We start from the raw sequence: 23,926 nt of genomic DNA on the forward strand, positions 1-23,926 counted from the left end.
GATTGAGCGTGCTGATTATTAGGGGAGTGGGGGGGACTTTGTAGGTTGGCGGAGCATGGGCGATGGAGAGAGAGTGGGACGGGGCGGGAGGGAGGTCAGTGGTGATTGTCATGGAACAATGTGACGACGAAGACCAGTCTCAGGAGCACGAATATTTGCAATTGCTTGCATGATAAGGGGGTTTGTAATACCCGAGGTGGCATTAGCTTATAGGGAAGTCGAAAAGCTATGAATCAACTTGGCTCGCGCGATTACCTCTTGATCCATGACCTGTGTACAAATTACCCTACCTGCTGCTCTCCTTTTTCAGCCTTGTACTTTTCCATGGATTCATTAGCCTTCGATGGGGAGGGCGGGGGGGGGGTCTTCGTCCGAATGACTAGATTGACGATTATTGCGTCTCAGAGCGGACGGGGATGCTGGGTTGGAAGTTGGTGGAGAAGCCATATTTGGCCTGTTGGGCTAAGATCAGGAGGCTTTGATATGGTACATGTACGATTCTCGCTTACCACAGCGCGGGTTTATGTTCGCCTGGCAAAGTGAGATCGTCCCTGGTGCTGCTTTGGTACGTCTTACGGTACGACAGTCCAGGCCTCCGACCGAATGTACTTGAGATGGCTTTTTTTCACGACGAATGAAGTTACTCAATCGTCTAATGAGCATCGTCGACATGCCTCCCAAGCCTTCTATGGCTTAGACCATTGCGGGCGAGTATCTGCAAGGGCGTATCCTTATTCATAAATGATATAGCATTCTCATTGGCGCCGTGCTCAACAAGCAGTCCATATGTCTCATCGTAAGCAGGACATTTGGATGTATCTGTCGCCGAAGCAACGATGTGCAGTGGCGTCTTCGATTCCCTAATACTCAAATTAACGAATCTTTCCATTTCGGCTACCGAGAGTATAATTTTCACGCAAGTAACGTCAACGCGACCGCAGGCAACATGTAACACTTCGTTAAATGGATCGTTTATGTTGAACAGTGTAACGAATTTGAAATAGGTTTTAATTTACTAAGGTTTGCTAGAGAAAGAAAATTATTCTAGGAAAGGGAAGCTATTTATGTGCGGGCGCGAGCGCCCAATAGCTCCGCTAACTCCGAGCGCCGGGCATCCAATGGGCATGCCTCGGTCAGATCTCTCACAAACAGCATGGCTCCTCGATCTATAAGCTCTTGCAAGCAGTCTGGACGTTTATATATTACTGCCAGTTCTACTGCACGGTAGTCTGCATCGTTCAGGCTGTCGACATTCGCGCCCGCATCTAGAAGTGCTCGCACGCAATCAGTACGGCCAGAGATAATCGCTTCATGTAGCACTTCATTGCCTTTATTGTCGCGGGTAGAAATTATAGCTCCTGCATTGACGAGTGGCTTTATCGATTCAGGAAAATTATTTCCAACAGCCAACATAAGTGGCGTTCGCCCGTCACCGGTTTCGATGCTTGCATCCGCTCTCCCTATGTAGCAGTAGTTCAATCGCTACTAATCGTTGTGCACGATTCGATTTGGTCGTGATCAAGTACAGGTGTAAGGGCGTATTGCCTTGATTGTTCTGGGCATTGACATCGGCATCTGACTCGATGAAAACTGCTGCATCAGCGCTAGGCTTCCCAAAGTAAGCAACAACATGCAAGGGAGTGTCGCCATTAGAGTTCCTGGGATCTGCGAACGTTCCACCCCTGAGTTTTCCTCCTAGGACAATGGGAGAATCGCGGAGCGCAAGAAGATGTAGATGTGATCTCTTCGGATCTTGGCTCAGGACTGCCTTGTAATTCGCATTGGGGGCTTCGTACTTTTCGGGAATGGGCTTCATGTAGCTAGCCAAATCCTTCATTCCATATTGATCAAGTGCAGCTGTAAGATTCTTCATCTCTTTTGCTCGCGCTGCCTCGGGCGTCTCTTTTTGTTCTGTTTGGTCTTATTGGTCAGCCCAGAACATGGCAAATTTTTCACAAGCCGACAATAAGAGGAACTCCAATATATCAAGTCAGATCAGACTTCGACATGATCTTTTGAAGCTCTCTTTTATCGCATCATCTATAGACAACGGTCAATGAGGGTGTCTGACTCACTCAGAGGGGCCAGGCATGCGTTGTAGAGCTCTTGAATGTTGGCGCAAACCACCTCGTAGTTATCGGCGTCATCCCCCAAAGAAAGATCAAAACAGCAAACGTTGCCGTGATCAGCTTCTAGGCGAACCTGGTTCTCGACTTCTCCCGATAGTCCAAGAACCGCCGATTCTCGCGGAACGATCTACAGACTCTGATGGTTAACTTAAATCCAACTCTTGCAAAAATGAGCAGAACTCACATCACCAATGCCTTCATAGAACGAGACGATTCTGTAAAGATTAAGTTGATGTCTCCAGCCCTCTTGTAGGACATCGGAAAATAATGAGCCCTTCCCCAAAGCCTCCAAAATATCCTTGGACGGATTTCTGAGAACATTTGTTGCAACTCGGGCTGCAATCCTACCGATGAGGACCAAAGCATCTTTGCCGCCTGCGTGAGGCGTACCGAAGAACACTAGTCCGGTGGTTGCCTCCTTTATCAGTCTGTATCTGGAGTTGTTGTGGGCGTTCACGAGGGCCTGCTTAATGAGGATCCCGCCAAGACTATGGCCCATTAAAATGATGGGCCGTTTCGAGCAATCTGTGCGTTTAATATGCACTCTTTCCAGAAAATCATTGGCTTGGTGTACAAAACGCTCCTTGGAAGTTCCAAAGGCAGGGCTTGAGTCATATTGGTAGAGAAAGATCCTCGCGTGGGGAATAGCTTTCGGCAATTCATCTCGAAGCCAGAGGTTGCCAGTGTCGCCTTTCGGCTTTCTCCAGGTATCATATGCGTGATCGGGATTGCCCCATGGGTTCAATCCATGGACGGCGAAGATACTATGTAAACTTCAAACGATGTGGAGAGAGGTTGATAGCCAAAACATACTCTACTTTCGGGTGTTCATTAGCTTTCTCGTCGCCGCCCGCGGCAACGAGTCTCAAGGGCTGGATCGAGTTAACATATATAAAGCTCCAGAAGAATCACTCACCATGTCACTGTCGACTGCTCTGTATCGCCTGCAAGTCCATAAGAAAGCCGGACATAAGATACAAACACGCTGTTGGAAGGTTCAAGAAAGCATAACTGAAGTCTGTTGTCTTAGCATTGCGCAAGGCTACGAAGCCCCTCCGACCGGTGGGGGCCTATCTAAAGCTGCAGCTAAGGGCAGATGGCTTGAAACGCGAATGGTCAATTTGCGTTCTAGACCCAGCTGTCCAGGCACATCACACTCGCAGTGTGCCTTTCGGCTAGGTGAGTCTTATGGGGATGCCTTGGATGCCTCGAGGTTGGTGCAGACGTATCTATCCCCAACCCAGCCATCAGGAGGCCCCTAGCCAGTCGAGGCGAGCGGGCTGCATCAACCATCCCGCTAATTCAGGATAGACATACCCCCTTGTGCATCCTAGACATTGTATGAGGAGTAACTCAGACTTGCCTGAGTCTTGACTGGGCCAGTGTAGGTCGCTGCCAATAGGACATGGGAATGAAAAGTAGGTAGGTCGGGTAAGGTACTCGGGTCCCAGAAAAGTCTTGGCGTTCATGACTCAATAGGGAAGGTTTAAAGTTCGGCTGGTGTCCCGGCGTCAGATCTATGATCTCACTCAATCTGGCACCATCTCTATCAACGTCCATCAAATTGATAGGGTATAGGAGCATGTGAAGCCAGACATCCGAAGTCACCGATAGCCGCTTGAAATGCCGTCCATCGTTACGGCAGCTATCGCTTCTCCCGTGCTCTCCGTGCTCTCCGTGCCCGCATATAACTGCCATGCATGGTGTTGACTGGCTTCACTGCCACTTTCGGAGTTCAAGCTATCACCAAGAGTCCGTGATGGGTGACGTGATGATATACTTAATGCTAATTTAGACTTCGTCCTCCCAATCCTTCGTCTCTCTGTCTCATGCCTCCTTATCTTCACTCTTTGACCCAGCGCGTTCCACTGCTGTTTTCTTTCTATTGAAATATGACAGAACTAATCCGCGATACTGTCTTCGGACATCTCGTACGCCTTGTTACCAGGAATCGGATGCTGCAGTATATGGAGGAAAAAGATCCATCATTATGGAAACAGTATCTCGACCGAGACCAGACCCGGAACATGGCATTGTTTGGCCATCCTCAATTGACAACTGAAGAGCAGGAGCAGCAGAAAGAGAAGGAGTCTCCAGAAACCCCTTCGACTGCAAGCGACAGTACTTTGCCAGAAACACCAACCGAACGCCAGCCACATAGACATCAAATGCACAGCACCCTCACGGCACAGCGAGTAGACACAGAGAAGGGCCGAGACTTGTCGATGGTATCGTGGTGGGGCGACAATGACCCGGAGGTTCGTGCGCCTACACTATCTTAATCTTCATTTAAATTCCAGATGCTAATAGTCCGCAGATGCCAATGAACTGGTCCACCTTCAAGAAAGTCTTGGTAACATCCGAAATCTGCCTCCTCACCACCTCCGTCTACATTGGATCCGCTATCTACACTGCAGGCACAGAGTCTGTCGTCAAAACCTTTGGTGTCTCCGAAGTGGCAGCTACTCTAGGCTTGACCCTTTTCGTGGCAGGTTATGGGCTGGGACCCATGATCTGGGCGCCCATGTCTGAAATCCCTCAATTCGGCAGGAACCCCATCTACATTGGCACTCTTGCCGTTTTTGTCATACTTCAGGTGCCAACGGCCCTCGCGGTCAATTTTGGCATGCTACTGGCCTTTCGTTTCATCACCGGTTTCATTGGCAGCCCTGTGCTTGCAACTGGTGGAGCAAGCATGGGTGATATGTACACGCCCAAGAAAAGAGCGTATGCGATTGGCATCTGGGGTATCTCTGCTGTCTGTGGGCCAGTACTTGGGCCTTTGATTGGTGGCTTTGCCGTTCAAGCTGAAGACTGGACCTGGACTATTTGGGAATTGATGTGGTTATGCGGTTTCACGCTTGTGCTGTTGGTGTTCTTCCTGCCAGAGACTAGTTCTACGAACATTCTATATCGGAGAACGAAAAGATTGAGGAAGTTAACGGGCATTGAGACTCTAAGGTGTCAACCCGAGATTGAGGCCGAAAACATGACTGGGAAGGATGTAAGTCTGATACCCACAGGCATACCGCATTGGAAGATGCTAACGTTCACAAGATCGCCATGATGACTCTAGTCCGGCCTATCTCGCTGAATTTTCAGGAGCCAATCGTCCTGCTCTTAAATCTTTACATCGCTCTAGTCTACGGCCTGCTCTACATCTGGTTCGAAAGCTTCCCCATCGTCTTTGTCGGTATCTACAAATTCAATCTCGGTCAAGAAGGCCTCGCATTTCTAGGGATCCTCATCGGCGCTTTTCTCGTCATGTGAGTCCACATTTGCACTCTGCCATTAAACGAGTCGACTACTGATCACTCACACAGTCCTCCATTCTTCTACTTCCTCTACAAATACACCGAGCCCCAATTCGACGAAAACGAAGAGATCCAACCTGAGAAACGTCTCCCACCCGCCTTCGTTGGCGCCTTCGCAATCCCCATCTGTCTTTTCTGGTTCGGTTGGTCGGCTAAGCCAAGTCTACACTGGTATGTCCCCTTCCCATGCCCTCCCCTCTCCCAACCTATCTCCTTCACCCTCCTCAAAATCACCATCTCATACTCACGGTTTCCAGGATCATGCCAATTATCGGATCAAGCTGGTTCGCAGTCGGTGCCTTCCTCCTCTTCAACAGCGTGCTCAACTACCTCGGCGACGCATATCCTCTCTACGCAGCCTCTGTCTTCGCTGGAAACGATTTCATGCGATCAGCGTTCGGGGCGGGATTCCCACTGTTCGCGAGGGCGATGTATACAAAACTTGGGGTCGATTGGGCGAGCAGTTTGCTTGCGTTCTTGGGAATTGCATTCCTTCCGATACCTTTTCTTTTGCATAGAGTGAGTTTCTTTTCCTTTCCAGAGTAGTGGGGATGGGGGGTGGGGGTGAAGGAATGTTGCTGACGATTCATAGTATGGACGGCAGATACGGATGAGGAGTAAATTCGCACGACACGATATATGAACATGCCCAAACCGCCATGTTGACGCAAATATGACACAAACGTACCTGACTTGATCTGAATAAAAGCACATCCGTTGCTTCTGAGTTTCTCCAAAACATAGATTCGCCGCAGTATCGAAATTTCACGAAACAGCATTCACGGAAGCATAGCGAGCGAGCAAAGCTTCATAGATCAATACTGTACATACATACACCTTATCGTGCATCGTCACATCCCAATGATCCACTTACGCAATTTTCCCTCTGTATCCGCAGCTTTTGAACTTGGCAGTCAATCATATCATATCATCTCACCTCATCGATACATCGATACATCTCATCATCGACCCCCCTCCCCTGCCCCCCTTTTCTCAACCCCATCACCTCCCTAAATCCCGACTCAAATCCCCCGTTCAGCCCAACTCCTTATCATCCCCTCAACGCTCGCCTCATACTCGACCAATTCCACCTCCCCATCCCCCTCCTCTTTCCCCTTCCCCTCATTCAACCTCGTACTCCCCATAACAAAAACCTTCCTAGCAACCTTCCTCCTCAACACGCACGGCCGCACGCCCTCAATCCAATACCCCCTCGGCTCCGGCGCCGTCATCTCCTCATACAGCTTCTTCCCAGCCACCACGTCGGCCGTGGACTTGTATGTGTGTAGTTTGCGCAGATAGGCGTCCACCGCTTTCTTCCCATGAGTCAATATCTTGGCTTTGTCGAGCTTGATCGTGATATCGTCGAACCCCGCCCCCGCCCCACTGGGGTTGGGGTTGGGCGTGGTTTCAAGCACGCAAAACCCATCGCCAGCCCCCAGGAAAGCCTTTAGGATGGAAAAGCGAGCTTGCATGTGCGCTTGGCCCCACTTCCCGGCTTCGGGGGAGAAGAACTCAAGACTCGCTACCCCGGCGCGCGCCATGGATAGGTAGGATGCGTAGAGCACGTCGCCTGCCGGACTATCCATCGCATCATCAGAGCCATCACGGGGCGTCGTGTCCAAGCCGAAGATCTTCGCGATGTCGAAATCGCAGGCGAGACTCATCGCGACACATTCGGCCCTGCATTCTTCGTACGAACTCGACACGGCGCCGAAGACGGAGGACCATGTTTCTCCGGGCTTGTACCAGGTCTCGACTGGCTTGTTGGTGATTGGCGAGATGGGAGGAGAAGCGCGGTCAAAGTTGAAGTTGCCGGGGGACGTTTCTTGGAGGAGTTTGCCTGAGCCGTGGCCTAGGAGTTCGTGTAGGCCTACTTGGATCTCGAAGGCTGTGTCGCGGTTGGCGGTATACAGGGCGAGGTCGGCGGGGGCGATGAAGGGGATGGGTTCGGAGGGGGCTTTGGCGGAGAGGATGTTGGCGAGCGAGACGTTTTTGAAGCCGTGGGTTTGGCGGATGTCGTCGTCTAGGATTAGATATCGGGTATTAGATACAGTACTCAACGTTCAGAGTAGGAGTCGTAGTAGGATTCGTTTGAGCATCCATCGCACACTGGCCATCTTTGGGTAAAAGGGTTGGTAATAGGAGATATGAAGATAAAAGAGATCGACCTACAATTCGGAATATTAATCCCCACCGGAATCCCACTACTCGGAAAACTCAACACCTCCAAACTCGTGAAATCAGGCGGCTGGAACTCATCCTTCTCGAAGTTTTTCCCCCACGGCAGCTTCGGCAGAGCCTCTGGCGCCGCATCCACCAACCTCTTGAACTTCCTCGTTTGCTCCTTATTCACAATGGCAACCAGTCCTTCCCACTCCGCCCGGACGCCCGCTGGGTCGCGGTACGTCTCGATAAATCCTATATTGGTTTCGACAGCCGGTCCTACGTTGTCGACCCATAGTTTCTGGCTCTCTTTGAAAGCGAGAAGGGAGCCTGTACTGTAGGATTTCGCGTATTCGGCTAGCATGGCTTTTTCGGTGTCGTTGGCGGCGTGTTTGGCGGCAAGTTTCATGTGGATGGCGGCTTTGGCGAGTTCCTCTTGATGATCACCGAAGACGAGGGAGACTTTTCTGCCGTTGGGAAGAGTCCAGGAGTGGTCTTTGGTGTCGATCTGTTGAGGTGGCGGATTGGTGATCCCAGAGGCTATCAAGATCTCGAAGTTGCCATCTTTGAGTTTCTTGATTCTTGTGTTTTCTGGCAACAATCCCTTCTCGCCGGTGAAACGGTCGATCTCTTCGATCTCGCTTTGGGAGATGTCTGGAGAGTCAGGGTAGTAGTTTGTCATATGCCCTTCCTCTGGGAAGCCTAGATGCATGAGACCAGGTTTGGCCTCGTAGATGGCGTCGACACATTTTTCGGAGAGAGCTTTGGCCTTCTCGTCACCAGATGCGAGAGCGATGATGGTGTCTTTTGGGCATCGAGGAATGAATTTGGAGTCACCAAAACCCTTGTAATTCCCTAGATTGCCTAGAAACTGAGCAGCATACGCCAGGAAATGGTCGAGATTTTCCTTCGAGACAGAGACATCACTTGCTAACTTGGCCCAATCACCCTTGGAAGATGAGTATACAGATAATATCAAGTCGTAGATAGTCTCTGACTCGGGCGAGACTTGACGTAGGATTACTCGAGAGCCATTGAATGCGGCCCTGAAGGCAGGTCAGCGAACTTCAGCCATGCATAATCACCAATGCTACCATACAAGAACGAACGATTGAATCAACATAGCTAGTGAAATGTTCCTCGTATTTGCGAGAAGATCGCAGGATTATCAAGGACTCTTGAGGTCAACGACAAGAAGAGCAAAGACAATGAGATGTATCAAGTGAAAAGCGAGACAACAGTTCCCCTACGGCAATAGACTGCTAATAGCGAGTTTTGATTATTACTTACAGACTCAAGTGATGGGCGTAAAGCTTCTCCTTCTGCGACAAGGCATCAAAGTGGGGTTTGATAGCAATGGGCACCACAGTAGGCGGCGAATCAGCGAGGAAATGGGTGAGATCAACGCCACCCATATTGCAATACCTCAGTGTAATGGCGTGGACACGTAATAAAGGCTTTGAATTATGGGTAACGGGTGCCTACGAACGGAGCAGTGAAAGAGAGTAATTGCCAGGACCAGATGCTTTATAGGTGTTCTGGGCCGATGTAGGGCTAAATATGTAGCAGACGAAAACAAGGCGTTCAAATAACCTTGCAAGTTTACGAGGAAGTCAGCGCCCATTTTATCTATGCTACATGATTTATCTCGCTACCCAAATGGCGCTGGCCATTCTTTTCACAGACCTCAACGCCGCCGATGCTCCGCTCGCATGTGTCTTGCGCCTTTACATGACTCGCGTGCTGATCCGGACATATCGTACTCTCTACGAACTTCTGACCAATGGGGCACGAGGACCTGTCCTTGTCAATGAACGGCTTCAATAGACCTTCTTCTTCTCGTCGACCGAGATAGAGCCAGCCCCTAAGCAGGTTTAGCACTTCGAGCACATCGGTTGTAGCAAGCTCACCCATGTTGACCAATAATAGTAGCCCACCACTTAATCGTTGATCAGTAAACATTTGCGAGGACAACAAAGATGTTTCACTTACACAATTGACAGGATCTGGAAGAAATCGTACTTTGCAAAATCCTTCTGGGGGTGGTGCTCGTGCAGCTATGTTCGTGTTAGCCTTAATCCATCCGAGAACCCATGGCAGGGTAGCCTCACCGTCCAGAAATTGTTCACCAACAGATTGAATATACTCAGGATGATGACCAGGATCGTCGCGCTCCATTTCGCCTTGAATCCGACCGCAACCATCACACAGGCTACAAAGCCAAAAAGACTGACCAGGATTCTTGTGATACCCCAATCACCTGACCAAATAAAGCCCAGAAACAGTAAGATCAACAAGATCCGCCCAGCTAGCTGTATGTACTTCTTCCGATCCTTCTCATTCGGCAACGGAAGCCCTGCTGGTGCGAACTTCTTCCTGACCCAGCTATCGCTTAAGACCATGAGCAGACCGCCCATCACAGACAGGTTGCGAAGGAAGAAGTTGAGGTCGAAGATGAGACCGTAGCCGAGTGCTTGGGTCACGACAACGCCAATGAGGCCGAAGACAGCGTATTCGGGATATTTGCGGATTATGATGAGGGTGCTGCATATGATCATGGCGATTACATTCGAGAAGAGAAAGAGGTGGGTGAGGCCCCATGGTACTGTTGAGAAGAGGCGCGTTAGTATGCGGAACGAGATGTTGAAAGGGAGAATGTAGATGGGGGGTGGTCGGTGGTATTGTGGAGATTCACTTTTTCTATAATCTTTGAGATATGTCAATTGGTCATTCCATTGTGTGATGATTCTCAATGCGTCTTCAATGAACGTGCAGACGATGAGGAAGCGCCCGACTGCAGGTATGTATCTGTATGTTTCGAAAGACGTTAGCAAAGCAGGCTCAGGTCTTATGAACACGCTTGATGCTCCAATGCCGAATAAATCCCTCTTTTTTTCATCCTTCACTGCTTGGAATTGGCACAAGCTTACGGTTTGATAGGATCCGCCGCTGTGTCCAGCCACTCTTCAATTTTACTCGTCTGCTCCCTGATCTGCTCTAGAGGACTTGGATCATTCGTGGCATCACTTCTGGCTGGGCCACTACCAAAGCGGTCCTGAGATCCCAGGTTGTAGCCCGCCGTTCCACGTATCTGCGCCATTGATCTCGCGGTGCCTTAGTTTTGCGTCATGCAGATGTGGTGGCTATGTAGAGGTGGGGATTCGATTTCAAGAGGCTCGACGCGAGGGCGATATTCGTGAAGATCTTCGTACAGTCGTGGGGGCTATAAGGCCAGCTGTTGGGGGAGCTTTAATTGCGGTGAGGACACGCTTGCAATGCTTTCTGGGCCGATTTTGGGATGGTCCCGCTCCGCAAATTCTCTTGGGCGCGCGCCAAGCCACCATCCCAATTCGGCCATCAGAGGCGAATTGATGGAATTTTGGGGCTGCATGAAGATTACCCAGGGCATCCAGAAGGATTTTCCAAAGGACTGCGTAGAGACACGTCATCTCATTCGGATGGGATAGGAAGGCTACGTTCAGGAGTATCCCAATGGTCGAGGCCAAAGACCGATCTATTTGCTATGCAACTGATCTAAAATACTCGGCCTCGGTCAAGTTGAGGCATAAGATACTGTAGTAAGAGGTTTCTCCTCTATTGCCTAATCATCCAGTCAATATTTGGAAGTGACTTCATTCGCCGTCCCTCCACGACGCGATGCTCATGATGATTTAAATACATGAACGCCCGTCTGCCCAAGGAATTGCGTACAAAGTCCTCCAAATGCAACAATAATAAGCGCTTGGTCATTGGGTGTTAAGCCCACAAAATCGAAAAAAATATGTAACGACCCATGTGCACAATAGCGTGCTGAAGTCGCTGTGAAGTATATGGCGCCAAGCGTAAATGCCTCGTTTAAAAATAAGTCGCGCATGGAAGTCCGAATCATAGTACACAGTCATTGTCCACAAGTCTTACAGAAGGAAACTATCACGTCGCTGTCTCATCAGCCTCTACTCTTGACGCTGTAGCGAACCAACTCACCAATTGCTCTGACGCTTTTACTATCATACAACAGCCCAATCCGAGTCGTCGGGATGGCCGGTCAAAGCGTAGGGAAAGGCAGGATCATAGTCAGGGTGCTCATGGATGTTGGAACGGTTCCATACACCATGATCCAGAGTTTCTCGCGTTGCTTTCCCAGAGTGTACCTGCTCCTTGGGTGCCTTTGTGGTCTTAGCAACACCATTAGCTTGCGCCTTGAGCGCGGTCCCTGGGGCGCCTTTGGGGAAGCTAGACTCTCCATTTGAGGCTCCGGTGGGCTTAGCTTTCGTCTCCTGTGCACTGTTACTGCTCTCATCTTCGCTGGCTGGTACATTGGGTCTCTTCTTTTTCCCACCCTTGGCGACGGTATTCCAGCCGTTGTCGCTGTCCAGCTCCTTGAGCATGCTGATTTGCTCCTCTTCGGATGGAAGACTGCCGTAAGACATGCCGTTTGATGTCGACTTTCCAGCGGCCGGAGCGTTTGCACCAGTTGTTACATCCTCAAATGTATCAAGAAGGTCGGTATGTTGCGGTGGCGCGGCCTTCTTGGTGGTGTTGTTGTTACCACCATTACTTGTGGTGGTGGACCAGGCATTCTTCGCAGGTGGCTGAGAAGAACCGAGACCATTCTTTGCAGGTCGCCCTTCGGCCTCTCTGGCAGTCCGTCGCTGGTTCTCGAGAAGCTTCTGCCTCTGCCTCTCCGCTTCTTCACGCAAGGTCTTTTCCTCTTCCCGCTTGCGTCGATTCTGCCTCTGCTTCTTGGTCTCTTGTTCTTGCACCGGCTTTTGGGCTTTGGGCTGCCTTTGAGGCTGAGGATTCGCAGGTTCTGTCAATCGAAGAATGGATGGACCCTTTGTTGGTGGCTCGAGCATGTCTGATATATCTGCGCCAGAAGGTGTGGTAGTGTTAGTGACGCCGAGGTCGGCCGAGTTTGCGGATGAAAAATCATCATCAGCATCTCCCCTGTTGTAGAGGAGGCTGTCGAGTTCTCCTGAAGAGGCAAAACTCCATTCGTTTGAGGTGGCTTACTGCTTTCAGGCACGATCGCTGCTTCAGCGCGCTTTGCTTGCTTTCTCGCCTTCTTATTCTGTGTACCCTCTGGCTTCTTCAATGACGTCCCCGTCATCTTGTCTGAAAGCTGCTTCGCAAATTCCAGATTGTCTTCCTCATCCTGATCTTTCTCTGCCGTATCCTGTCCTGAGCCGTAGTTCACTTCCGCAGCCGAGGACTGTGCAAGCTTGCTTGGCTGCTTGTTCTTTACCTCCCTCCTCTTTTTGGCTTTGTCGCTAACACCACCCTGTGGGGAGGCCGCAGATGCGTCGGAGGTGTCCTCTGGCAGCTTAGCCCTCTCTGTTTCTTTTGCTCTGTTATCTCTGCTACTGTTTCGTTGCTTCGAGGCATTGCCAGTGCGCGTTTCCTGTGCACTGAAAGGTCTCCAACCACTCCCTCGTTTTTTCTGTCCACCGGTTGTAGCATAATAGTAGCCAATTACTATGGCAGTGCCACCGAAAAGTGCCCAGCTCTTCCAGGCATCCATGGCAATGGAGTGATTGGAATGTCCAGGAGGTGGAGGTAGGTGGCCAACTCGTGTCTGCTAGTGCCAATGGAGGGAAGCAATTGGGCGCTACCGGCACTAATGCCGTTCACGAGGTAAGATCTATGCGCAATCAATGCAGAAGCTTTGAAATCGTCTTTCACAGCTTGAAGGATTTTTTCGTATACGTGAAGGCGGATGGACTGCTCTTGAGATGGGAAGGAAGTGAAGTGGCGTGGACGGATGATGTCCCTGAGGAAGCAAGGAGGCCGCCTCCGCCAAGTGGAACCACTTTGGGAGCTTGGCGACAAGACCTAGAGATCAGTACCAGTCATTGCTCGGAATTGCTAATGGTGGTCTCGATGCAGAAGGAGTGAAGAGTGTTGAATATGCGAGGTGTCGTAGGGAAGGAACTGCTGCAGACAGATGTTCTTAATTGTTGAATCTGATAGGCTGCCTTTAGCCGTGATCGACGTGTAAATGGAGACGAAATGCAGGGAAGACCGAAAGAAAGAGAGAATATATCTACGGCAGAGAATGAATGTGAAGAGAGCGATGATGTCGAACACAAGGTGTGTAAGGACAGGAGCAGGGACAAAGTCGTCTAATGGATTCAGGAGGCGAGCGTCGTAATACGATGGTTGCTCGAGAGATCCCCATTCGTAGCGGCAATCTGCCTCGGAGCTTTTGCGGGGGAAGCGCTCGAGCTAGCAATTTGCCTCCAAAGCCCCTATAAGGTAATTATGCCGCCTCGAGGGTTGACGAATTAATGAACGTGAGAAATGCGGAGCCAAAAGTTTACTATTTACTTTTATCCTCCTAGGTAGATGTAACCTAGTTGAATGCAAAAGGGGACATGCACAATCTTCACACCTTCTCCCTCGTTCGAGCTACAGCTTTGCCTCCAACTTAGTTCAATCTCGTCCTGATCATCCATCCCTCCGCTGGCTCATCATAGCCCCGATCTATTCCATCCTGAATCTTCGACCCATGAGTGAGATGCTCAAGAAAATCTTGTGCATGAAAGGTCGCACGCTTTGCGTAAGGTAAAAGGTTCCCTTCGCTCCGCCAGCATGAATAGTTGTAAAAGCTGCTCCCCAAAGCAGTAGCGACACACAATCGCAACTTGTTGATAAGAATTGAGCGTCTCAGGCTCAAAGAGCATATGGGTTCAATGCCCGGATGGTTAGGCATGGCGGACTCTTGGTGAGGTCTGTCTTCAAGATGACGGGCACACGCGTCATCTCAGTCACATCCTGGATGTTCTCCCCACCTTCTTCTCTGAGCTTGAACAGACTCAGATACTTCTCTTTGTTCGACAACTTAGCCTCTGGAGTGTCATTGGGGTTGGAAGCAAGCTTAGGATCAGAGCGAGCCCGGAGAGGGTTCTGCCCGTTTCCATCCGCGTCAGGTGCTGGTGACGGCGGGAGGCTTTGGGTGGGACGATCTGACGGAGCCAACCCAAGAGAAACACCGGCAGTTGACTCAGTAATTTCAGAGATATTGTCGTCATCATCGAACAGCGCATCTGCATCGTCGGTGGGCACCGAGCCAGTCTCCAATTGTTTCCTCCTGGCCTCAGCGTTTGCCTTTTCATTGGCCACCTTGGCTGCATGGTCATCAGTGCGGTGATGGCGACGCGTGCTTGCTTTTGTTTGGGGGCGCTCATCCTCAGGCACGTAGGCTGACGACGGCACTCCCTTCTCCCAGTATAGCTCGAGAACGCGTTCTTCCTTACGGAACTCGGCTTTCTTCAGTGGAAGCTGATCGCAATGGACGCGCTTCTCGAAGCCATACTCCGGGATGAGGATATCGAAAGCGGACTCGTAGACGCAGAGCACAATTCCCTCGCTGATGAAGTCACCACCAAGCTCCACCCTCTTCTTGTCTAAGATGCGGCAGGAATCAATGTGCACGCTTTGCTCTTGGGCAGACTGGGCAGAGTCTTTCTTGTTGTTGCAAGATTCTGTAGTCTTCTTCAGAGTATCCACGTCTTCCTGGAACTCTGTAGAGCCATTTGACAAAGCAACTTCGAGCTGACGATGCACGACGATATCAGCATATCGTCTCGTGGGGTTGGTAAAATGTGTGTAGATCGGAAGATTCAACGCGTAGTGCTTGTATTGCTCTGAGTTGACTGCACCAGCGACGATGTATTTGGCACGGCGCATAGCTTTGATCAGCAATGTTTCCATACCCTGTATTTGGTTAGTAATCTACTCACAATGAATGGGAACTGATATGACATACCTTTCGCAAGTCTGCATCCTTCACGTTGAACAAACTGTTCAAAAGAGTACCACTGGTCGTCGTATCAATCTCGTAGCCAAGTCTAGTCATCCTCTGTGCAAAGGTCTGCAGGCGCCGTGCGTTTGGTGGTGACTGACTTCGAAGCAATGCCTTCTCTGGTAATGCGACGTGAATCTTCTTGGCAACAATGATATTAGCTTGGTGTCCTATTTCTTCCAGGATCTCATGCGCAGGGGTCGAATCGAAAATGTTCATCTCCACGGGCACGTTCTCATCATCCAGCTGTTGAATAAGGCGGAGCGGAGGCACAGCTTGCGAGCGATTACCATACCGGACTTCTCGGAGCTTTTGTGCAATCGTCTATTCAAAGTCAGTTGGAACGATTTACAGTTCTTCGGAAAGCCTTGCCTTGAGCCTATGAATGTCTTTCGCAGTTGCGCCTTGAAGCTTGACATCCTCTTGACCCTGTATCACAGCATCGACGTCGTCATAAGATAGCTTGCCAACACTCTTTATGATCGCCTTGCCAATCCATGTATCATCCTCTTGAATCTCGCCATTCTTCGAATCAACTGTGAAGATGACAGACATGGTGAATCTTTCCTCGCCGGGACTTAAGGAGCAGACTTCATCAGCAAGCTTAGGCGGAAGCATGCTCACAGTACGGTTCACGAGGTAGACACCACTTCCGCGTTTCTTTGCTTCTCGATCGACAAGCGAGTTATGTTTGATGAAGTGGGCTGCGTCTGCAACATGAACTCCAATCTCCACCAGTCCATTAGGGAGTTCCTTGACATGCAAAGCGTCATCGAGCTCCAGTGAGCCTAGTGGGTCGATGGTGAAGGTTGTTTCTTCACGGAGATCCTTGCGAAGCGACAAAGCTTCTTCGGATTCTGTAGAAACAGACCAGTCATCGAATCCGATGTTTTTCAAAACAGGCTCCGAAAACTCTTCGGAGCCAAAGTTGTTGTCCCTCAATAGAGCATCCGTTTCGACTGTGAGGTCGCCCATACGACCAAGATGGTCCACAAGGGTGCCAAAGGGATGAAGAGACGTGATAGGCCATCTCTTGATGCTTGCAACGAAAATGCGATTTGCAAAACCTTGGTGCTTCTCAACAAAGTCCTTTGGTGCTTGTTCGGTTGGAATGGCGATCAGAGGCACGCGCTTGTCGGTAGGTTTGAACCAAACAATCTTTGGTTTGTCCTGTTGTCGATCTTGTTGGTGACGACCGGGACCACCCTCGCGAGTCTGCCGTTCAGCTTCTTGCTTTTCTTTGGTGGCTTGAGAGCTTGGGCGAAGCAAACCGAGGGTCCCAGAGAACATTTGGCCAGAAACACGCTCGATGACTGCCACAACGTGGCCGGCGTAGAGAGGCTTTTGTTCATCGTTGACTTCCTCTTCCTCCATGAGAAGTAGACTTTGTCCTTCAACTTCGACGTCGTCGTTCTTCTTTTGAGTAGGTCGCTGTCTCAAACTTCCACGTCTGCGAAGCCCACCTTCGTTGCCTCCTTCTTGACCTGCGTCATTCGCCGCAGAATTACTTCGAGCGCGTCCTTCAGGGCCACCTTGTCCACTACCACTGCGTGCATCTGATATATCTTTACGCTTTTTCTTCTCTTCCTTCTCGCGCTTTTGTGACCAAACTTCATCCACGTCAAGAAGTTCAATAGCTACTAGGTCACCTTCCAAAGCTCTGTTTCGATCTTTGCTACCACAAATGAAAATGTCCGCATCTAAATCATCCGTTGTAACATACGCGTCGCTGCGATTTTTCTTATTGACCCTCAAGATGCCTTGGACTAATTGAGCGTTATTGAGCAAGGCGGGTAAGTTCGCGTGAGGGAGATAGGGTGTGAACAGGGTTTTCCGTTGCTGCTGCTGCGCCGACATTTGTTGCTGGTTGATCTGGGCTCCTTGCATATTAAGATGTTGAGCGCCCAGTGGTACGCCTTGCAACGCCTGGATCTGTTGCATTTGCATGGGGTTGAGCTGCTGGCCACCCATCATTTGCGGCTGCTGGAGCATGACCTGGCCTTGGGGCAGCTGAACGAACTGAGATTGGTTGGGAAACTGGAATTGTCCCATGGACCCAATCGATTGATTCATGGATCCTCTAGGTCTATGACCTGGTTGGAAAACAGCGGCATTCGGATTCTGGGCTTGAAAGCTGCCCATTGGAGGCTGTTGCTCCTGCATCTGTGCCTGGTTTCCCTGCTGCCTCCAGTTGCCGTCGAAATTCCTCGACGAGTTTCGAGCATGCCCGTTCTGGCTTGTTTTTCTAGAAAAATCATTGCTCGCACTGGAATCGTTTGATGGAAACTGGAAGCCTCCAGCTCTGTTCGGCGCATTTCCTCTGCCGTTACCGACGGCCATGCTCTGACTCCTACCATGCGTTGGGCCTCCTCTATTTCCAGCTCTTGCCATACCGCCTGGTTCCGTAGGCGGCTGGAGTGTTCCACTGGATGAATTTTCAGCACTAGTAGGGCTCAAGGATCTCTCGGCAGTTGTAGGCGAAGCACCTGATGCTCCTGGAACGGGAAATTGGAATCCTGAGGAATTTCTCTTCTGTTGCGCTATTTCGGCGGCTTTCTTGGCTTCTGGCAATGCCAAAGAATGGCGACGTGCATGACCGGGGCCCGCAGGCGGACCTCCTCCTCTTCCGCCGCGCTGAGAGGACATGTCACGGCCCATACCTTGCTGCCCAAAATCGCCAAATGCTGTACCTGCCGAGGGTGCTGGAGGAGGACCCATATTCATATTTGGGACTGCAGATTGATTTCGACGATGGGTCTGCATCTGAGGGTTCATGGGAACGTTTAATTGTTGGCCTTGCATTTGTTGTGGGAATTGAAAAGCATTTCCCTGTGGTTGCAATCCAGCCATCTGTCCTTGCATGCCCGCCTGCTGTGGAAAGTTGACGTTTGGGACTTGTGGCTGTTGTTGAGGGGGGAGCATCCCCATATTCACATATTGCTGGTGTATTCCGGCGATATGCTGCTGTTGCTGCTGTAGCTGTTCGATCTGCTGCTGTAAGGCAAGTTGCTCCACTAGAAAAAATGCATTAGCTCTGTTCACGGGAATGGCGTAGAAGAAAGCTTAAGGAGGTAACTCACTAATCATAGGGGTCATCTCTGATGGACTCCTCCTGTGCGCAACATGGAATCTTCTGCCGGTCGGGCCGGGGACTCCTGTAGGTGGTTGTTGGTCCATGGCTGGTGTGATGATATTGATGTAAGAGTTCAGTCAAGGAGGATTGAAATGATCGACTAGAAATGAAGATTCAAGGATGGACAGATTCCTTTCACTCAGGGCCAGACCGCAAGATATCTCAGAAACGCAGCACGGACAAAGGCCAGGCTAGTAAGCTCGTTTGATCGGTTCGCTGCCACCAGTTCAGCACCCTGGTTTGGATCGCAGTATCGCTGTGAGAGAGTGATATACAAGAAGCAGTAAGGGATTGAACGTGGTATGACTGCTGTAGAGCATGTGGATTAATGTTGAGGTGTGCCGTTGGTCGTGCCCGAGTCCTTGGAGATGGAGATCAGATGCACTGTTAAATGGTTGTGTGAGAGAGACTGCTGGATAGATGGAAAGACAAGAGACGGACGGGGGGAAAAGGAGAGTCGGTGATGGTTGTCGTAGGGAGTGACGATGGGGAAGGAGTGATGAAGAAGTCGTCGTCGGCCTCAGACAGGCTGAAAAGCACTCCGAGGCAAATTGAAAACGCCTACTGGCTTGGCAGACTTTACAGGCAGTAATTTACTGCTTTACTGCTTTGGGGAGTGACTGCCGGCAGGGCAAGAGCCCCTGATATGCCCGAAGCCTGAGTGATCTGCGCCCCAACCGCAGCCAGTATGCTGTAAGATAAGATATCCTCGAGTTTCTTACAGATGTATGTATTCGCCTCTAGATTTCACGACTGAATTCACTGAGCAGCAGCTACATTTAAGTATCTAGTCTGTCTGTCAGGGAGCTCGATACTGGTACCTATCGTACGGCTTCTGATTGCAGAGCTCATTGGCACTATCTCGCTGCAGTAGTCTGTCCTCAGATTTACCCCTGAATGTATCAGCGAGCCAACTCGCAGAGACAATGCCCTTCTGGCTGGAGTCTCGCTTGACAACCGGCGTACTCTGCATGAAAGCCTTCAGGCAATTCTGAAGGGACCTTTGCTTTCGTCAGTCCAATTCGTTCATGCAAACCTGCTACATCAGTATCACTTTCTCCCGCAGGATGGTCCCACTGAATATCGCCGTACCAAATCCTACTCAGCACATTATATACTTAAGTCTCGAAACTGCATTTTTAAGGGTAGGATATTTAGGTTTCATACATGAGTTCTTATAAGCTTCGACCATAAGGATCTAATCAATTACCTCATTCTTTAGTCATCACTCCATCTTCAAGTGAATCGTGATCCTGATATCTTCAAGGAGTTTGAGAGGCATTTTATGGGATCGACTCAGATTTTACCCTACCTTTGAAGCGCGTTGAGCTCTCGAGGTTCACTCATTTCTAGCACGTGAGGCCTTGTTCCTGTCACGGTCTACTGGTTCATGGACAGGCCATCTTGCCATGGCGATGTCGAAAGTAGGTTGTAGACCCAAATCACTCAGATGTCAAAAATCTTTGTTTGGGCGACGGATATATCGGCGTTATGACTCTTTCAGGCGGTAATGCTGTGGCTTTGGGGCACTTATCGGGGTCCACCCCTGGAACGTGCCCTAAAAGCAAGTCTTCTACTCTTGGCATAGCCCCTATCTCGACTCACTGCCATCCATCTGGCGCGTCAGCCTTATGCAACGTCAATTACTAAGCAAGCCTGGGCCAACTTGAGAATCTTGGTTGTATCACCAGCCTTCGACTTTCCTGACCTTACACGGACTATTGAGCTCGCCGAGTCTACATTACACACACTTTTTTCTCTTTAATTACCCCGCGTGGGCTGAGCTTTGATGAAACCAGCAATGAAAATGGGAACAAAGAAGACTAGGAATGCAATTGCATTACCCAAAATCTCGAAGTCCATCGGCTAGCAGGCTTTCTTTTCTTCTGCCATCAGTCTCAGCTTGAAGCATGTCTGTTCCTTAAAGGATTAAAATCCAATCACAGCTCCACAGTAAGATGGAAGTGATGCCCACATCCAATGAAAACAGTCCGTACAAAAATGCGCCAGACTCCCCATCCCGGCAATTGCTTTGGGAGCTCAGCCAAATGACTATCTCTTCTCAACAAAGATTCCATGCGCATTTGGATCGTGAATCCGAAGCACGAGCGGACGAACACAGGCAGGCACTGGCAGTCGCGGCCGCAAAGCATGACCGTGTCCTCCAGAGCGTAGAGCTAGAGAGGCAGAGATTAGAGGCTCAGATACAAGCTGAGAGGGAGCGCCGGGACAATGAAACAAGGAAGGAGCTTGAGCGACAACGACGGGAGAAAGCTGAACGGGAAATTGAAGAGAAGAAAAGAGAATTAGAGCGTGCCAAGGTCATCGAAGGGGAGCAGAAGAAGCTTGCTGAACTTGAAAGGACCAAAAGGGAGGCTGTAGAGGCGACACGAAAGCAAAGAGAGCAAGAACAAGAACGAGCGGACGCCGCGAGAAGAGAGCAGGAACGACGAGCTGCTGAACAGAAACAACGAGAGGATGCCCAAAAGCAGCAGCCACCTCCTGCGAAAGCTTCGAGCACAGCTCAACCAAACAAGATTGCAGTACTAACACCCCCAGAACCTGCGCCTGCTCCTTCCATACCTACTCCGGCCCCTCCACAGCCCTCTTCATCCACAGCATCAGATAACGATTCTCTTTGGGAGGCAGAACACAACCAGTATCTGGAAATCCACCAAAAGCTCAAGGAACTCCGCAAATTCATGAACGAACAAGGCAAGACCAACAAGCAGCTCAAAACAGCTATGGGGGAAATGCGCCGCGGCATGCGCAAATGCGTCGGCCAACTGACCGAGGGCAAAGGCGCGAACACAGAAATTGTAAGCCGTAGCCCTTCCTTCAGCCCCCTCTCAACTAACCATCCACCTTCCTCTCAGCTCAAACAAATCCTCGCCCTCCTCCGCTCAGCCGTAAAATTCCAACCCCAACCCGTCGTCCCCATCGCACCCTTCCTCGCCACCTCTCCTACCACCTCCACCCCTGGTCCCGGCCTCCTAATCTACCTCCTCTCCATCTTCTCCAAGCTCGTAATCGGGCAATTCATCGACGAAGCGTCCGTGTCCCCCAAACGCGCCGACCCCGTGGGGATAGTCGCCTCGCACATCTTCGCCCTCCCAGATTTCCAATGGCAAAATACCTCTACCATCTCCATCCTCATCGCCAAATTCCACGCCGTCTGCCCCGTCCTCTTCGGCATCTACGGCCCGGAAAACACCGTGAAGGGAAAAGAGCGCCTGGGCTGGTGGCGCGAAGAATCCCGCACCGCCGGCCCCTTCGTCAGTACCCAACGGCATTACGAGCGCATGACTGGCATAGGGGCCGGCTTCGCGTCCCTGGCCCTCCGCAACTATGAGAAATCGAAACTGCGGAATCCATACCCCGACGGCAAGTATTGGGAGGCGTTGGCGAAGATTTCAGCCACCCCCTCCGAGGGGTTGACACAAACCCATTTTGTGGTGCTCAAAGCGATAGTGCAGGGGTATGAGGATCGGTTTGTGAAATTCTATGGCAACGCGGCCGTTGCGGCGCTGAGGTTGTGTCTTGTGAGCTTGCCGGAACGGGCGCCCGAGGGGATCAAGGGGACGGCGGCTGTGAAGGGTTGTAGTGGGTTGGTGGATGTGATTAGGAAGGAGAGGAAGCTTGTATTGTGAGCTGGAGACATTCGGGGGTAGGAGTGTAGGAGACGAGGTACTTGAGATGGATTTGGGCGGGACGAGGCTTGGGGAGGGATCCAATACTACTACTACTGATTTTATTACGCCACTCTCCGGGTCAGAGGTCGTGGACCAACTGATGAAGAGAGAGAGAGAGAGAGAGAGAGAGAGAGAGAGAGAGAGAGAGAGAGAGAGAGAGAGAGAGAGAGAGAGAGAGAGAGAGAGAGAGAGAGAGAGAGAGAGAGAGAGAGAGAGAGAGAGAGAGAGAGAGAGAGAGAGAGGCGTTCGTCCATGGGTTTTGATATGTCAGATCTGATTGATTTATCCTATCCAACAACTGAGTTGCAATCCTGACCACCCAATCCGCCCCCACCCCCCTCCCCCCTTCTTGCTTTCCACACTCACTTTCATCACTTCTGGGTATCACAATTCATCCAATCCCCTCAAAAGTCCCACTACCAACCTCTCTTCTTTCAACTCATTGGTATCCCATTCCTACTAACGTCCCTCATGGGTCACGTTGAAAGCAGCTAGCCTCAACGCAACCACACCACCTCAGTGGCTCGCCTTCGTAGTCTAGACAGCGCCATCAGTCTGTAACTCAGACCGAGTCGATAGTGACGCTTGCCCAGACCTCTGTTCTCAGTGGCGCAATCCAGATTGGTGGGTGGGAGTCGGTCGCTGTGCTCTCGTACTGTGCAATGGCTTACCGTCGCCTCATCCACCTGATGATGATGTAGAAGGGGATCCTGGTCAGATCGTCCTTCGATTTTGGAAGCCTTAAAATAGAGACTCGAGAGGATTGTTTGAGAAGCGGTTCCAGGAGTTTTCCCTGTTTGATGGTGGATCCAACGAGGCGATGTCCGAGGTCTCAAAGAATGCGTGACAGGTCATGAAGGCCATACACAATCTGTTCTCATGATTACCTGATCGAGCGCCGATATGGCTACTTTCCAACAGCTTTTCCTTCGTGATATCAATGCTGCTTTCACACCTCAGGCCTTGGAGCTTTGAACCAGGGTGCGTGCAAGACATCCTTGCCATGTTTCTCCCACAAATGCACGCCGAACTCATCATCATCATTGTCTTGTTCTGCTTCTGCCTGACGCCTTTCCGGTCTGCGGAAAGTAGCGTTGCAGGGATTGGCGAGATTGCCATTTACCTGTATATACGGCCTTCTCTTGATGTTATCTCTCGTCATACTCGTCGTCCTCCGCCATGCCTGGTCGTGCGGTCGTGAAAGAAGATGAGGACTCTGAACGCGGGCGTCATTGCTTGGTACTCGAAGTGTGGCGCCTGAATAGTTCGATGTATCGCTTGGCTTCTTGGATATTTCTAGCCCTGGGGGATGACTCGGTAGATTCTCTCGAGAGTGACGCAATCTTGTATCATCGAAGAAGGAGTGTATCTCATCCATGGGATCTTGGTGGAAATTCAAGGGTTCTTGGGCGGTTGCGTCTACGGCCATTTCCGGCAATGCTCGTATTGATGATGTTTGTGACCCGGGCGCGGCTGATGTGGGTTTCTGAAGCTCGAATTCTTCCTCTTTGACTTTCTGGTTTGGCACTTTCCCTTCTTCAAGAATTGGTGACTGAAACGGATCTGATGTCTGTTTTGATAGGCTTTGAGGTCCAGCCCATTTTTTGCATTGTGCCGAGAAGTCGGTTCTGTCATCCTTGTGGATATATCTCTTTTCCTCCCAAGATTTCTTCAGGACGCCATGGGCA

At 50.6% G+C, this 23,926-nt stretch overlaps 6 protein-coding genes across 6 annotated transcripts; 2 read left to right on the forward strand and 4 right to left on the reverse strand.

Annotated features, from left to right (window-relative positions):
* Window positions 1–4,021: 4,021 nt before the first annotated feature.
* On the forward strand, window positions 4,022–5,196 carry KY384_002250 (uncharacterized protein; the record flags this gene model as incomplete). The annotated part of the gene is made up of 2 exons (XM_044810776.1): window positions 4,022–4,391; window positions 4,430–5,196. 2 exons carry the CDS (start codon window positions 4,022–4,024, stop codon window positions 5,194–5,196), a joined length of 1,137 nt encoding a protein of 378 aa, XP_044672750.1.
* A 1,269-nt stretch (window positions 5,197–6,465) lies between these two features.
* Window positions 6,466–8,732, reverse strand: KY384_002251 (uncharacterized protein; the record flags this gene model as incomplete). Its single annotated transcript, XM_044810777.1, has 3 exons — window positions 6,466–7,469; window positions 7,619–8,655; window positions 8,719–8,732. 3 exons carry the CDS (start codon window positions 8,730–8,732, stop codon window positions 6,466–6,468), a joined length of 2,055 nt encoding a protein of 684 aa, XP_044672751.1.
* A 506-nt stretch (window positions 8,733–9,238) lies between these two features.
* On the reverse strand, window positions 9,239–10,709 carry KY384_002252 (uncharacterized protein; the record flags this gene model as incomplete). The annotated part of the gene is made up of 3 exons (XM_044810778.1): window positions 9,239–9,821; window positions 9,932–10,153; window positions 10,540–10,709. The coding sequence occupies 3 exons, from the start codon at window positions 10,707–10,709 to the stop codon at window positions 9,239–9,241; spliced, it is 975 nt and encodes a 324-aa protein (XP_044672752.1).
* A 907-nt stretch (window positions 10,710–11,616) lies between these two features.
* On the reverse strand, window positions 11,617–13,130 carry KY384_002253 (uncharacterized protein; the record flags this gene model as incomplete). The annotated part of the gene is made up of 2 exons (XM_044810779.1): window positions 11,617–12,581; window positions 12,623–13,130. The coding sequence occupies 2 exons, from the start codon at window positions 13,128–13,130 to the stop codon at window positions 11,617–11,619; spliced, it is 1,473 nt and encodes a 490-aa protein (XP_044672753.1).
* Window positions 13,131–14,281: 1,151 nt separating this feature from the next.
* Window positions 14,282–18,590, reverse strand: KY384_002254 (uncharacterized protein; the record flags this gene model as incomplete). Its single annotated transcript, XM_044810780.1, has 4 exons — window positions 14,282–15,325; window positions 15,378–15,737; window positions 15,831–18,427; window positions 18,494–18,590. The coding sequence occupies 4 exons, from the start codon at window positions 18,588–18,590 to the stop codon at window positions 14,282–14,284; spliced, it is 4,098 nt and encodes a 1,365-aa protein (XP_044672754.1).
* A 1,914-nt stretch (window positions 18,591–20,504) lies between these two features.
* On the forward strand, window positions 20,505–22,196 carry KY384_002255 (uncharacterized protein; the record flags this gene model as incomplete). Its single annotated transcript, XM_044810781.1, has 1 exon — window positions 20,505–22,196. The coding sequence occupies one exon, from the start codon at window positions 20,505–20,507 to the stop codon at window positions 22,194–22,196; it is 1,692 nt and encodes a 563-aa protein (XP_044672755.1).
* Between the last annotated feature and the right edge of the window lie 1,730 nt (window positions 22,197–23,926).

Source organism: Bacidia gigantensis, assembly GCF_019456465.1.
Source record: "Bacidia gigantensis strain McMullin 20006 chromosome Unknown contig_134, whole genome shotgun sequence".
NCBI classification, from domain to species: domain Eukaryota; kingdom Fungi; phylum Ascomycota; class Lecanoromycetes; order Lecanorales; family Ramalinaceae; genus Bacidia; species Bacidia gigantensis.